The sequence below is a fragment of the Magnolia sinica genome, chromosome 18 (assembly GCF_029962835.1).
Source record: "Magnolia sinica isolate HGM2019 chromosome 18, MsV1, whole genome shotgun sequence".
Lineage (NCBI taxonomy): Eukaryota > Viridiplantae > Streptophyta > Magnoliopsida > Magnoliales > Magnoliaceae > Magnolia > Magnolia sinica.
This window is the reverse complement of record NC_080590.1, coordinates 7,009,432-7,025,357: the sequence shown is the minus strand read 5'-3', so window position 1 is coordinate 7,025,357 and position 15,926 is coordinate 7,009,432. Positions and strand designations below refer to the sequence as shown.

The 15,926-nt window shown below is 42.5% G+C and overlaps 1 protein-coding gene across 2 annotated transcripts in view; it reads right to left on the bottom strand.

Annotated features, from left to right (window-relative positions):
* The window catches only part of LOC131232513 (regulator of nonsense transcripts 1 homolog), a 61,364-nt gene that overhangs the window by 34,066 nt on the left and 11,372 nt on the right, over window positions 1-15,926 (bottom strand). For both annotated transcript variants that reach the window (XM_058228793.1, XM_058228794.1), the window contains exons 10-11: window positions 2,666-2,788; window positions 2,494-2,565 (exon numbers count right to left, since the gene is read on the bottom strand). In XM_058228793.1, the coding sequence (XP_058084776.1) occupies window positions 2,494-2,565; window positions 2,666-2,788 (195 nt within the window). The remainder of the gene's footprint in view (window positions 1-2,493; window positions 2,566-2,665; window positions 2,789-15,926) is intronic.

Sequence of the window (15,926 nt, the reverse complement as noted above, 5' to 3'; positions counted from 1 at the left end):
GCAAAGCAGAGGAAACAGAATACAAGATTATATACACCTTTGTCAGTCTCATTCATCCCTTGGCAGGACATCAGTATGGACTTCGTGCTTGGACTTTCCAAGACTATTCGAAAGCATGACTCCATATTTGTTGTCGTGGACCGTTTCTCTAAAATGGCCCACTTCATTCCTTGTTCTAAGACCTCCGATGTCTCTCATGTGACCAAGTTGTTCTTTAGTGAGGTCGTCAAACTGCATGGGTTACCAAAAACCATAGTGTCTGACCGTGACGTGAGATTCATGAGTTACTTTTGGAAGATACTATGGCACATGATGAATACTAGACTCCAATTTTCTTCTACCTACCACCCTCAGACCGATGGCCAGACTGAGGTGGTTAATAGGAGCCTAAGGAGTTTACTTCGATGTTTAGTAGAAGAGCATACTAGGACATTGGACGTCGCACTACCCATAGCCGAGTTTGCATACAATAGTTGTGTCAATAGGTCCACAAGTCTAAGTCCTTTTGAAGTCGTTATTGGTTATAAGCCTAGGAAGCCTATTGATCTTATCCCCATGTCATTGTCCCATAGGCCATCAGTCTGCAGAGTCTTTTGCGCATCACATACATTCATTGCATCAAGAAATCAGGCAAAAGATCACTACTAGTAATGAAGATTACAAATTTTCTGCAGACCTACATAGACGTTTCAAAGAGTTCAATATTGGAAACTCTATGATGGTCCGCATCAGGCCCGAGCGGTACCCTCCAGGGGCCGTTCGTAAGTTACACGCACGTAGCGCTGGGCCCTTCAAAATTATAAAGCGAAACGGTCTCAATGTGTATGAGGTAGATCTTCCACCTTCCATGGGAATTAGTTCCACATTCAATGTGGAGGATCTAATTGCTTTTCAGGGACCCACTGATACTTTGTCCGGCCCTTCGCCCACTTCCCGACCTTTCATCCCAGCCTCTGCCTCTCATACCTAGCCTTCACACACCCAGAGAGAAAATAGAGGATATCCTAAACCATGAGATAATTTCTAAGTTGAATGGCGGGTTTCACAAATACCTAGTTAAATGAAAGTCACGCCCAGCTTCAGACACCGCGTGGCTCACTAAGGAGCTTCAGAGACTTAATCCCGACATCCTAGAGCGGTTTAGGAGTTTTATTTCCCCGGTAGCGAAATCTTCGCAGCCGGAGAGAGTTGATGAGAACATCATGCACACGTACGCCCGCCCGCACACCCCATCATCGATCTGGCTCGATGACAACGTCGAGGGAGAGCCTCCTAGTTAGAAGACAAGTTTTGGTTCAAAAAAAAGTGGGCTCGATAGTCAAGAAAAGCCCATCATGGGATCTCATGATCGTGGCCCACTCGTCGGATTGATTTCATATTTTAAGTTTTGCTTATTGTTATTATTTAGAACATTGTGAATGCTTTAGATTTCTCTGTTTGGTTTTTATTTTAGTTTACTTCATCACCAAGTAATAGGTTGCGCACATGGTGCGAGTTTTGGGGTATAGGATTTTTCATATAAATAGACACCCCTTGTAGTTCTTTTGATTCATTGAAGTTAATAAAAAAATTTCTGCTTTATTTTTCTGCTCTCTTCGTGAGTTGTGGAAGAATTCAAAAGTGGGTGTGAAGCCCTCCCTTTTCGAAGGGCTAACTACCGTGGTACAAAGTCACATCGATCCCGATTCACCCCCATCCTCCTTTTTTTCCATCTTCCCCGACCATCCGCACTTCGAATTCGTCCCTTTTGTTGCATCATATTTCTTCATTACAGTAGATTTCCAGATTTCGACCCGCAGGCGAGCTGAAACTTCGACGGAGCACCATGCTTAGACCAGAGCTCGGATCAACGTCAGATTTGGGGGTTTTGCAGCCCAAGCCTGGCCGACCAAGGCCTAGGAATCCATTTCTGGATTTCGTCCCCCACCACACGTGCGGCCAGCCTCAGGTGCACGTGCGCCCGCACCTCGCTCGCCATCCATGCGCAGAGACTATCTTGGGTTCAGGTTTCTTCTTATTTTCCTCTTTTATACATAATTTCATAAATCCTGACCCTAGATTACATTATCCCTAATTGATTTGCCCCTTTGCTCATCCTAGGGTTCCTTGAATTGAGATTGGGGAATCCCTTGGATTAGGGACTGATTCTTATGCATGTGTGGTTGATTTCTATTTCCCTTTGAGTATCGTTTGGTTCATAATTTTCATTGATCCAGCCCTAACGTGTGTAGGCCTGGATCCGCATAGATTCCCCTTTAATTGAATGTTTGGATTTTCATGTGGGATGTGGAATTTGTGTGATTGTTTCTGAATTGGTGTGATCTAAGCCTGAAATCTTGCATATCATATTTAAATTCACGTCCTGCATCACTTACCTTTAACCCAGTTGAGATCCTGACATCAGTGTTTAAATGGCGTTTTTTTTTGGGGGGGGAATGGTGGGATCACACCACCTGAAACTTTTAACTATGAGGCAGTGTTTAAATGCATTACCTTTAACCCAGTTGAGCTTATCTTCTCAGCAAGTTGATCAACTGCCACATTACTTGGGGCACAAACCAGAACCTGAACAGAAAGTGGAGACTCAACACTGATGAACACAAAAGCTACCAAAAACAGAGAACAGTACATCAACATTTGAGGAAACATTAGCACAATCAATTACCTGCCCTTGGCCTTGTTTGGCCATATGATACACAATGGCTGCTGAAGTGACAGTTTTCCCTGTTCCAGGAGGGCCCTGTATTAAACTGATTGGCTTCTGAAGGACACTCTTTACAGCAAAAACCTGTCCATATAGATATAGCAACTAAGGATCCTTCTAAAGCTTCATTAAATAAATGAGCACTTAAATACAAATTTAACAAACTACTATAACAGATACAATCTTAGCATACCATCTGTCACATGTACATACACAAATTTTGTACAAAATGTCCCAGCATGTTTCTTTACTGACATGTGAAGTTGCAACATTATAATATATTTTCTTGTACTTTTGACGGAGATTCTGTAATTTTCAGAGATGTTACCATTTGCTCAAGCCAATAGAATGGCTTCCTCAAATTGGCATCCATGCTTTTATCAAATGGGTGCATGCATGTGTTTTCATCCTCTCTCTTTTTTTGAATGGTAAATAAGTTCTTATTAAAAACAAGATAGATTACAAAAAGAGATGGTGGAGAAGGTATGCTGAAAGATTATCCCTTGACCTCCTACACCATGAAGCAGAAAAATCCCCAAAATATATCGTATGTTACATCCCTCGAAGTGTGGGCTCCCTAAAGCCCAACAAATGATCCTCCCTTCAGTTTTCTCAAATACCGAGTCCATAGAGGCTGAAGCAGAAAAATCCCCAAAATATATTGTATGTTACAGCCCTCGAAGTGTGGGCTCCCTAGAGCACAACAAATGATCCTCCCTTCAGCTTTCTGAAATACCGAGTCCATAGAGGCTGCATTTTTGTTGAATACTCTATTGTTACATCCCTTCTGTATTGACCAAAAGACTGCTAGCATTGCCAATCCCCCATAAAGTTCTGGTGTTCTTGCTCTGGAAACCCCAATTTCCAGAATGAATAAGCACTTCTACAACCCTAGTAAAGAGCCAAAACCCTCCACCAAATCCCTGCTACGAATTCACAATGCAAAAGATGATTTGTTGATTCAGCATCCATTAGAAGTAAGACGCACACATGTACTCATCATGTTTCCTGACTTAAGGTGGTCAATTGTTAGATTTTGGGGAGGAGGGCGCACTTTGGAAGGAAGTCATAAGCAACTGGTATGGGTGTACAGTAGGGGGATGGCGGACTGACTCCTCAACTTATACAGCTTTGGCAGTGGAAAAGGTAATTTCTTTGAAGTCCGAAACTCTGGGAGGGTGTTGGATTCTCCATGGGGAACAGGGAGAAGGTTCGGTTTTGGGAGGATGCTTAGGTTGGGGGTTCTCTTTGAAACATGACTTCCCAAGAATCTACCATTTGGCTCGGTCTTTCCATAAATAGGGGCGGTTCTTGGTTCGGTCTTTCCATAACCTTATTGGTGATGTTCGGAGGAATGAAGTAACCAGGCAAACCAAGCATGTGTGGCATTGTGGGTCCCCCAAAGGTCACGGCCATTGTTGTCATTTGCGATCACATATGTGCATATCCATATGCAGATCATATATGAGATCGCATGTGGCATATGCGAAAATATGCGATCGCATATTGGCCAACAGTTGGCACTTTTTTTTGTAAAAATAACAACTTTGTTTGCAATATTCTGACTCCAAATTTCTCTTACTCTCTTCTTCTCTTACATTTCTTAATTCCAAGTGGTCTTAATATCTCTCTTACATTTCCTACTTCCAAGTGGTCTTAATTTCTCTCTATCTCTCCTACATTCCCTCTCTTGGAAGTTGGAAGATCCAGATTCAAGCACTTGATATTTAATTCAATGTTTAATTGATTTTATTTCTCTCAAATATATTTTACATGTAAAATTAGTTATCTATTAACTTAGGGAAGTTACCCTTAATTTCTCATATTATTTTATAAATTTTTTTATTTTTTTCATATTTTTCGATTTTTTTTAATTTTTCAAATTTTTTTGTTATATGCTGTCGCATATGCGATTGTGCGATCGCATGTGCACATAGGCATATGTGATCGCACATGCGATTCGACAACCTCCAAAAACAGTTAATGGTGATATCCAACCTCCTTTATGTGTATGAAGAATGAGGAGACGATTGATCATCTCCTCGTGAATTGCTCTTTTGCAGGGAAGATTTGGGCTGATATTCTTAGTTGTTTTAATGTTTTGTGGGTTTAACTGGATTTGGAGGGAGGTCTCATAATGGCATGGCATGAGGTGGGGTGAGAAAAGGTTAAAAGAATGGTCCCGCTTGCAGCTTGGGGGACATTTGGGAAGACAGATTTGAGACATGCTTCAAGGACATGAGAGGCGGAGGGGATTTCCCAAAGGGATAAGTTGCTTGTTGTTGATTGGGCCTCATGTATTGACGACATGCTTAAAGGATGTAATTTTGCTTTTCTTGGGCTGTAATTGGGGCATCATCTCAGCGCTGTTTTTTTAGAGGCAACAACTTTATCAAGAAGCCACATCAAGACAGTGGTGGAAAAGAATACAAAGCAAAACAAAACAAAAAAAAAACAAAAAATTGTTAGATTTATTTTCATTAGCAGTCAACCACCTGAACACTATCATGGGAGCCTGGATGTCGCTTAAAATGATCTTACAAAAAACTTCCTGGACTTTCAAATTTTTATCTCCACATGTGAACATTTTGAGGCCAAATTGGGAAGTTCCAAATCTGTTCTTGGAGACGTGCCAAGTCCTTAATTTCTCCATCCAATAAATTTCTGTGGACAAAGGGATGAGAGAACCCAAGAGACAACATCCCCTACCGGTAACAAGCCAAGAGATGGTAGCTCCCTACTATGGCCCTTCAGCTCTCTATAAATGCAAATGGCAATCTCTGACTTTTTAGGCCACACAAAGCATTTTTGTTGTCTTCTGCTGGAATCAACCATGAAGCCAGTAAACTGTGGTTCAAAGGAAATACGCTGTGAATCTAACGAAGTTTGTTGATTTATCTAGGGTCATCACAAACATTATAATTATTGTTTTGCTTGAGCACTTGTTTGTCTAGCATGGGCTGAAGGTTATTTTCTGATGAATTAAGAAAAATAAGCATAGAAGTGAACCTATGGTAGCATGGTTCATTCATGGCACGAAAAAGAGCTCTCAAGTCTTCATAGATGTAAGTAGACAACTTATTAATCATGTTTATTAGATAAAACTTTCCCTTGATAAAAATTTTATTTCCTTTTTTGTCATTTCCTCTACAATTCCATCTTTTTTAAAGGAAATGAATTTTATTCAAAAGGAGCAAAAGCTCAAAGAATAACAGCAACTATAGCCCAGAAAGCAATGGCCAATCATTGTGAACAAAATCCCTAAGACAGGAAACCCAACTAATTACATCAAGCCTTTGCTCTATTAAATACTATATGCTTGGACCCACTTTTGTTACAGAAACTCCAGTTGTTTCTTTCTCCCAAATGGGCCAAATAACCACCAATAAGGCTAGTCTGCACGCCATTTTCTTCTCCCAAATTCTCCCCCATGTGATGCAACGAGAAAGCTTGAGATGTACCCTAGCATCACCCATGCCATGCCGAAGGAGGCTAAACTTTCTCCAACACCCGAGCAAACAGTGAATAAACAAGTGATCCACCATCTCCGAATTCCGCCAGCAAATCACGCAACAGTTGGGCAATACCATTGAACTCTTCTGAAGGTTATCTATCGCCAACACCTGGTTCCTCCCCGCCAGCCAGGCAAATGCCATGACCTTAGGAGGAGCCCCATAAGACCATGTGAACGGCAAAATAGTTGCAGATGAATATAATAGAATATCTTAACTGACCAAGCAACTGGTGAGAAAACAAGCTCTGGTTTCCTGAGCTTTATTCTTAGGTTTGTCTTAGTTAATATTATGCTATTGTGTTGTGGTTTAGTCCCATAACAGTTACTTGAATTAGGTTGCCCAACTCTTACCTACATCAGGATGTTTATGTTTTCATACTTAAATATCCCAATCAGTCAATAAAAAGGATCCCATGCACCTGGGCTCTCTAAATTTGTGGTGTCCAGGCTTTCTAATAAGACTATTTGCTAGTTGTCTCGTTTCTATTTCTTACAATGATATAATGACTGACACATTTTCTTGGTGTCAACAGTTTTGTCTGAAGTATCCTCTGCATGGGCACCCTATTTACACAAACTGAAAAGCATTTGACTGATTACACAATTATAGCAGTTTGTTCTTTTGTCTCATTCAATCATCACCTGCTGCATGATTATTGCCCTAAATGATCACTGCTCTGAATACACGCTCAGCTCAGCTTAGACTTGAACTCGAGTTTGATATTGCACGCTGCACACCAACCGTTCAATGATGGTTCCCAAAACGGATTAGCAGTTTCGAAGTATGACTTCCCAGGGGCCAAAAACCATATTGGCGTGTATCAGTGCATTTTGGTCTGTTTGGGTCTCCATTTCGGTCTGGTAAGTTGCTTTCTTTCAGACCCGAAAAAATACAAACTAGATGAACCAAATCATATGGGACAATCTTTTAAACCATGGTTCCTAATCTAATTCAACCAGAGCTTTTGGAGTTTGGTTTCCTCCCTCACCAAACAGCAACAATTAAACGGTAGTCCCTAATCCAGCTGACTATTTATGCCCTGTTTCTAGTCATCGTCGTCATCATCATCATCTAAGCCTTTTGTTTTTTTAAAGATAAGGAGATTATATTAGGAAGAAAGCAAATACAAGAAAGGAAACTGCTGAGATAGCAGAAAAAAACTAAAAACCTAGGAACAAAAGGTCATAATCCTTAAGACCATTGACATTGACCACCCATTCTACAATCAGCTTTTTGGCCCTAGCCCACACTACTTGAACTGAGGACTGCTTGTCATTGAAGCATCTGTCATTCCTTTCCTCCCAAACTGACCACCATATGGCAAGGAGCGCCGTTCTCCAAATCCGAGATCTAACTTTGCCCAACTTGAATCCATGCCAAGACGCCATCATATTGGATGAGGACTTCGGGATACACCCACTGATGTTGAACCTCTTGAAGAATTCCGACCAAATCTGGGAAATGAACAGGCAATGGACCAAAAGTTGATCCACCAATTCTTCATTTTGCATGCAGCAGAGGCAGATATTGACGATATGCATGCCCCTCTTTCTCAGGTTATCGACTGTAAGGATCCGATTTTTACCAACCAACCAGCCAAAACAAATATATTTGTGGGGGGGGGGGGATATTCCAGATGAAAGGGGAAGCAGGGCCCGCTGGATTGGAAGAAGAGGCAAGATAAGAGTAAAAAGATTTCACCGAAAATACACTGGATTTGTCAAGAGACCAGATCAGCTTATTAGATGAGGCATGATGAGGAGCCATCTCATAAATGCAGTCGAGCAGCCCCACGAATTCAGCAACCTCCCAGTCGTGAAGATTTCTGACACACTTCACTTCCCAAACGATGCTGACAGCAGAAACTTCATAACAACTAGCAACTGGGATGTTCTTATCTGGTGCCGGGCGGTATATGTTCGGGAATCTGATTTTGAGAGGCTCCTCACCCACCCACTTATCTTCCCAAAATCTGATGGTTGCTCCGTTGCCAAGTTCAAAGCTGATATTATCAATTACCGCTTTCTTGGAGCGCAGGATCCCTTTCCAAATTAAAGATGCCCTATACGCTGCGGAATCATTGGTCCACCACCCACCAGGAGAAATGCCATACTTGCCTTTAATAAGGGTGTTCCAGAGAGCATTATCTTCAATGCCCAATCTCCATGTCCACTTACCAAGGAGAGCCTGGTTCATAGTCTTCAAATTTCTGATACTGGCACCCCCTTCCTGGAAATGCTTACAAACCTCATGCCAATCCAGAAGATGTAGTTTCTTCTAGTTATCTTTCCCACACCACAGAAAGTCTCGACGAAGCTTGTCGATGCGATGCAGCACCGATGAAGGACATCGGAACAGAGACATGTAGTATATAGGGAGGTTTGAGAGGGCTGATTTGATGAGGGTCAGACGACCCATCGATAAATATTGACACTTCCACCTGGCTAAGTATTTCTGAAATTTATTCACAATCTTATCCCACATTAATTTTGGAGGAGGGCCGATAGCAAGGGGGAGCCCCATGAAAGTGGAAGGAAAGGATGCGGCCGGACATCCAAGGGAATCGGCGAAGGTGGAAAGCTCTGATTCCGTTAAATTAACGCCATAAATTTTTGATTTAGTCAGATTAATTCTCAGACCCGAGACGGCCTCAAAACAACAAAGAGTTGTGCGCAAGTTGTCAATGAGCACCGGGTCCGCTTCAGAGAGGATGAGGGTATCATCGGCAAACTGAATGTGGGAAATCGGAGTTGGCACACCTGGCATTGCTATCCCTTTGAGGATCCCAGCAACCTGTCCCCGTAATAGCATCTGCGATAGGGCCTCGCCTACCAAAAGGAAGAGGAGAGGGGATAAAGGGTCACCTTGACGAATACCTCTCGAGCTTTTAAAAAAGCCTTGAGGGGTGCCGTTGAGTAGGACAGAAAAGTGGGCCGATCCTACACACGCTTTGATCCAACCCCTCCACCTCTCTCCAAATCTCATTCAGCACATCATGTATTGAAGAAAACCCCACTCCACATGGTCATAGGCCTTTTTGATATCCAGCTTGCAAAAGATGCTCTTCACTCCAGTCTTGATGATTCATTAGCAATCAGGACACAATCAACTATCTGTCTACCCCTGATGAATGCATTCTGGTACTTGGAAATTATCTTTCCCATAACTTTAGATAATCTGGTCAACAGAATTTTAGCCAGGATCTTGTAAGGGCCCCCAATCAAGCTAATAGGCCGAAATTCAGAAAAAGAGCTCGCGCCGGCTACCTTAGGAATTAACGCAATGAAGGACGCACCTAGACCTTTGGATAATCTTCCCCTGAGATGAAATTCATGCAGAAAATCCACAACATCTTGGCGGATGTTCTCCCAAAAAGATTGGAAGAACACCATGGGAAATCCATCTGGATCGGGGGGACTTGTCTCCCCCCAACGAATCAATGGCCACTTTGGCCTCTTCTTCAGTAAACCGAGCTTCCAGAAGATCCGCCTCTGATTCCTCGAGAGAGTTGAAAACAATGCCATCTAGGCTGGGCCTGATCCACTCTTCAACAGAAAGAAGGGATTTGAAATGGCGGACAGCATGCTCCACAATCTCCTGTCTGTCGTCGATCTGAATTCCATCCCACTGTGATACTGAGAATGGCTTTGGCTCAGGCATGCATGTTGGCTATGCTATGGAAATATCTGGTGTTTCTATCCCCCTCTAATATCCATCTCGCCCTCGACTTCAGCTTCCAGGAAATTTCGCCCTCCAACGCCCTAGCTGAGATGGATTGAATGATTTGGATGCATCTGCTCAACACATCTAGGGTCATGGAACCACCTTCGGCTTCAGAATCGATGCGTTGGAGTTCAGTGAATAAGGCTTCCGTATCAGCCTCCCGCTTACGTAACTCTCCTTCCTTCCATTCTTTAAGCTTCTCCTTGAGAAGTCTGACCTTGCATAGAAGCCTATGACCTACAAAACCATCAACCTGACAGGCAAACCACCACTCAATTTTCTGAAGAAAACTTTTAATCTTGAGCCATGAAGAATTAAATCTGAAGGGTTTAGGGCCCCAGATTTCCTCCTCCATCGACAGCAAGATCGGGCAAATGGTCCGACATGGTCCTAGGAAGGGCCATCTGGGACACAGTTGGGAAGGCCTCCAACCAGTCCGTGGACAGAAGAAATCTATCCAGTCTCGATTGAATTTGAATTTTACGCCCATTAGACCAAGTGTATCTTGTCCCAGATAGCGGGAGATCAACCAGCTCCTAGGATTGGATCCATTCTGAGAAAGCCTCCATGGCTGATGAGACTCTTCTTCTGCGAGAATGCTCCGCAGCAAATCGGACCACATTGAAATCTCCTACAAAACAACACGGACCGGTGAAGGACCGTCTAATACTAGACAATTCATCCCAAAATTCTGATCTGAGAGAGTCCTCATTAGGACCATAAACCGCAGAAATAAGACCGCAGAAGTTAAAGGACTTATCTTGCAGAAAAATAGACGCCGAGAAGACCCCTATTGTGGCTGACTGAACTTCCCATTTGGAAGACTTCCAAGCAATTAGAATGCCTCCCGAGGAACCAAAGGCATCTAGCGTCAGCCACTTAGCGCCCTTAGCTTTCCAAACGTGGCCAGCAGCCCATCTTTGAATATGGGGACTTTGGTTTCCTGAAGACATAACGTTCGGGTCTTTTCTACCGATAGAATCCTTGATCAAATACCTTTTTTGCTTCAATCCCACCCCCCTCACGTTCCAAGAAAGGATTCTCATTGGGGCACAGAGCTTTCCCGATTCCCCTTTCGACCTTGTCTTGCGCTAGATGCTGCTAGGAGACCTGGACTCGGTTACAGGCTTTGAAGTTCCCTATTGTTAATGGATCTAGGAACCTGTTTGGAGGGATTTCTGGGAGCTAAGAGAAGACTTCCTCTATTTTCGATACATTGAAACAGAGCGATGTAATCTTCATCCCTGTCTCCAAATGATAATCCGAGGGACCTTCCAACATGACCAACCGCGTCTCTAATCCATTTCTTGTTTTGGATCGATTCAAATAATTCCTCTCTGCTTTTATCTGTGGTGGAAACCAAATCAATAAGATTCTTGTTGATGGTGAGGGTAGTCCATATGCATCTGCAGGGACTCTGCTACTATCACGTCACCCGGTAAGGCTTCCTGAAAAAGGGTAACGGGGCCCAAATTGGCCCAATCCCGAGACTGAGGTACGAAGGTGACTGGAGATGTGGGGAGCGAAGAGTAAGCTTGGGACTCGGAGAATCGACTATCTGATTCTTCACCTCTGGACAAATCGTCACCCACGACTGTAGGGGATTGAGATCTGCCTACAAGGGAGGGTAATGGTTGCTATGGGAAGATTGGTTTGTGAAGTTGGACGAAAATATTATCAGGAATGGGAGGTGGGCAGGGTAGGCTTGTTGATTTGGGGATGAGTATAGGGTATGTGGTCTCGAGATCGGATACAGCTGATGGGAACGAGGTAATTGGGGAGCGGCGAATCCGGGTTGAAAGCGGACACGAGACTCTTGGCCCGATCTCGACTAGGGACGTTAATCTCGGGCTGGATGATCTTGAAGCCACGTGTAGGGAGTCGAAGTCCGCCTCGATGTTCCCAGCATCCACACGTCTAAATCCCGTCGATCTTGCTTCTTCGACGCCAGGACGCCTCGAAAATTGTCCCACTAATTAGGGAAAGCCACATGAATCTTATTCCGCCACTGTACTTTATCAAGGACCATATCCTTAGTTAAAACATAGGTCATTAGTCTTTTCTTACAATCTAAACACACATACTTTTAAGCCTTTCATTGCCCTTTTAGAGCCTTCAACTTGAAGCAACACACTCCTAACCAGTGCAGTTCTTGGTCTTTATTTCATGTGGCTAAATTATCTAATTCTACTTTCCCTTATCTTATTAACTATTGGTGCTAGTTCCCATGAATGCATTCATTTCTAATTATATCCTTGTCATGCAACTCATCCCTCTCAACATCCTCATTTCTGCTACGCTCATACTATGAACATATTCTTGTCCGACATTCTGTCCAATAAAGCATGGCCAGTCTTATAACTGTCCTATAAAATTTCCCGTTCTATTTCATTGGCATACAATGATCACATAAAAATCCAAAGGCACATCTCCACTTCATCCGCCTAGCTTTAATTGTATGAGCAACATCCTTCTCGATTTCCCTGCTCTCTTGATCGACCCATAATATCCAAAATGGTCATTTTAGGATATTTCGCTCAGCAATCTAAACTAATTCCTTGCTTCCACTCCTACTGTCACTAAAATTGCATCCCCTATACTCTAGCTATACAAACAACAAAACCATGTCATTTGCAAACAATATAGACCATGGGACCTCTTCCCATAAATGCCTCATCAACTCATCCACAACCAATACAACAAGAAACATGCTCCATGATGACCCCTGGTGTACGCCTACAATAATTGAAAACTCACTTCTCTCCAATATTGGTCTCACACATGTTGCCACCCTCGCATACATATCCATAATCATGTCATCCTCATGAGAATCCTTTCTTCCCCAACACCCACAGGACCAATTCACTAGGGACCCTATCATATGCTTTCTCTAAGTCAATAAAGACCATGTGGACATTCTTCCTCCTCTGCCTATATTTCTCCATCAGCGTCTAAGTAGGAAAATAGCTTTAGCGGTGAACCTTCCTGACATCAATCCAAACTGATTTTTGATACATCCATCTCCTGGCTTAATCTTTGTGCAGTCACTCTACCAAGATCCATAGCATGACTCATGAGTTTAATCCCATAATAGTTAGTGCAGCTTTGTGCCCCACTTCTAGTTATTGCTCAAACTCCCCAACCCTAACATACATCAATATGAGTGGACTGCAGCACCAACTGTGGAAGAAATTCAGTCAGTCATATTTCAATGGGCATGGAAGCTTTGCTTGAGGATAATGCAGGCCGAACCTAGGGATCCTAGAAAACACAAGGGGTTAAGGAGAAAACACAAGACAATAGTCCCATCGTTTCATGGTTCTAAGGATGTGCACCTTAGAAGGCATACACATTAAGAATAATTATTAAGATTAAATCCCGTTTTGGTCCACCAAAAAGAATGTGTTGATTGGAGGGCTAGAAAAAGTCCAAACAATGCATTTGCTATGAGTAGATAGTTTGTCAAGTCACAATGCAACGAAAAGGCCACACAAGTTGGCCAATCAAAGATCTAAACGATTCAACCATCCATATTGCCATTGATTGATAATCTGAACTGGATCCAATGTTTGATGATTTTTTATTTTACTTTTTTGAAAATTAAAGTTTGATGATAAATTTGACAAGATCAATAGCCAGATTACATTTTAGGGCCCATGGGAACAATCAAATGGTCCTCAATTTCACAGGTTTTATTTATTTTAATTGGTTGTTAGGCTTAAGGTGACTCATCACTTATTTCCCTTTTTATTTTCAAAACTTTTTGCATTCCACTTCTTGGGTATCAAACGATGTCGGAACAACATGATGCTAGTCCCGCTCGAAATGATATTGAATTAGCTTCCAAACAAGCCCAAGATCATGTGATCCTAAAACCATTTGAGTTATGGTTAATTTACAAAGAGCATGTCTGGTTGATGCAGGACAATTAACCACTTGCTCTAAAAGCTCAAACTGTTAGAGTATGGCGAATTAATCCATTTATCTCATATGGCCCAGGCCCCACATCTCATGGGTTAGGACCTCGGATGAACCCCCTCGTGGGCCCCGAATCACATGGACCGTCAACCCCGAGTGTGTCCCCGCATCCCACAGGTTACCCCACTCAAGCCCGGTGTGAAATGCCCCTGCATTAATCACCCCCGGTGAGGAGTCTCGAACACAAGACCTCTCCCATGGGCCCCAAATCACATGGGTCACCCACCCCGAGTGTGTCCCCGCATCCCACGGGCTACCCTACTCGAGCTCGGTGTGAAATGCCCCTGCATTAATCACCCCCGGCGAGGAGTCTCGAACACGAGACCTCCCGCTTTGATACCAATTTGATGCAGGACAATTAACCATTCGCTCTAAAAGTTCGAACTGTTAGAGTATGACGAATTAATCCCTTTATCTCATAGCCTAGGCCCCACATCTCATGGGTTAGGACCTCGGCCGAACCCCCCTCGTGGGCTCGTGGGCCCCAAATCACATGGGCCACCCACCCCGAGTGTGTCCCCGCATGCACGGGCTACCCCACTCAAGCCCGGTGTGAAATGCCCCTGCATTACTGGTTGTGAGTCTGTGACAGGATTTTTTTAAAATGGCATGCACACACACATAAGAATCAACCAAAAGATTGAAAAGCAAAAAAGATACATACATATATATATACACACACACACATATGTATGCATGCATGTATGTATTAGAACCAACCAAAAGATAGAAAAACAAAAAAGACCGCAAGAAAGCAAAGATGCACGGGCATCCCATGCGGATATAAGCACTCAAATGCAAAGATGCTGATGCTCTGGAAAATCTTCCCTTTCACAGCCCTTTTATTGGAGCAAACCCAAAGCCCAATCAATAACCCATCATTCAATCCTACGGTAGACTGGCTCCAACATATTGTTGAACAGCCAATTAATTTTATAAGTCAAAGATTGTTTTAGTTTGTTGCAAATTGTGCCAACCGGCTTTTCAATTTGGGAGATACAGGATTTGTCAAGTATTATTATCAGCTGTTATTTTTTAGAGCCTATGCATATATTTGACATTCTGATAGACGGATCATTATTGAGAAATGTTAAGAGTTAAGACCTGCCATTTGAACAAAAAGATCATCAGACCTTGAAGCTCAGCGATATGTATATTCAGCTGACTGGTTGAATACTGAATGCAGAAGATCAAGCGTCTCAGAATCCAGATGCAGCATCTCATGCACCTAGGAACTAAATTGGTAGCAGCCCAGTTTCTTTTTCATATAAAACTTGGGTTTTTTCGTCACTGGTTTCTTTAGTGTGATAGCCAAATCTTTCCATATATATTTTCTTTTCTTATGGATCATGGAATGATCTTCTCATAGACAATCAAAGCCATACTAAGAGTAAATTTGCAAAAAGGATGCAACCTAGGAAATAAATGCTGCGACCTTTGCATCCTAACCATCAGGGTACAAGGTTCACGACTCTCAACCAAAGACTGCTTTTAAAGATGGCATCTTTTTTTCCTTTCTTTTTTCGGAAAGATTTTCATGGCATCTTGCACTAGCACGTCAACCAATGTTTGTTAAATTTTTGCACTAACCCATGCCAATAACACAAATGCACACTAAAAAAATCCACCAGAGAAGCAGAGATCAAACACTTGACCCAACTAGGCAAATCAATGATTCCCAAAAAAAAGAAACTGGTCATTTATTGCAATTAATGGGAACAAACTCGATTAAAAAAAGGAAATCCATAAAATCCTGACACCTTTTTTATTGATTAATTTCCGGCAACATGTTTAAGAACAGAGAATGCTATCCACAATGTGTATTATATGACATATAAGTGAAGCACAATTTAATGTTACCTATAGAGCAAATACAACAAACTAAAGCAGCTACCATTGCAGGTATGTTACCCAGAACTTCAAACAATCATGACTTTCCAAGTTCTGCATTGCAATGAACTAAAAAGATATACAAGGAAACCTACATGCACATGATTTGCGTCCTA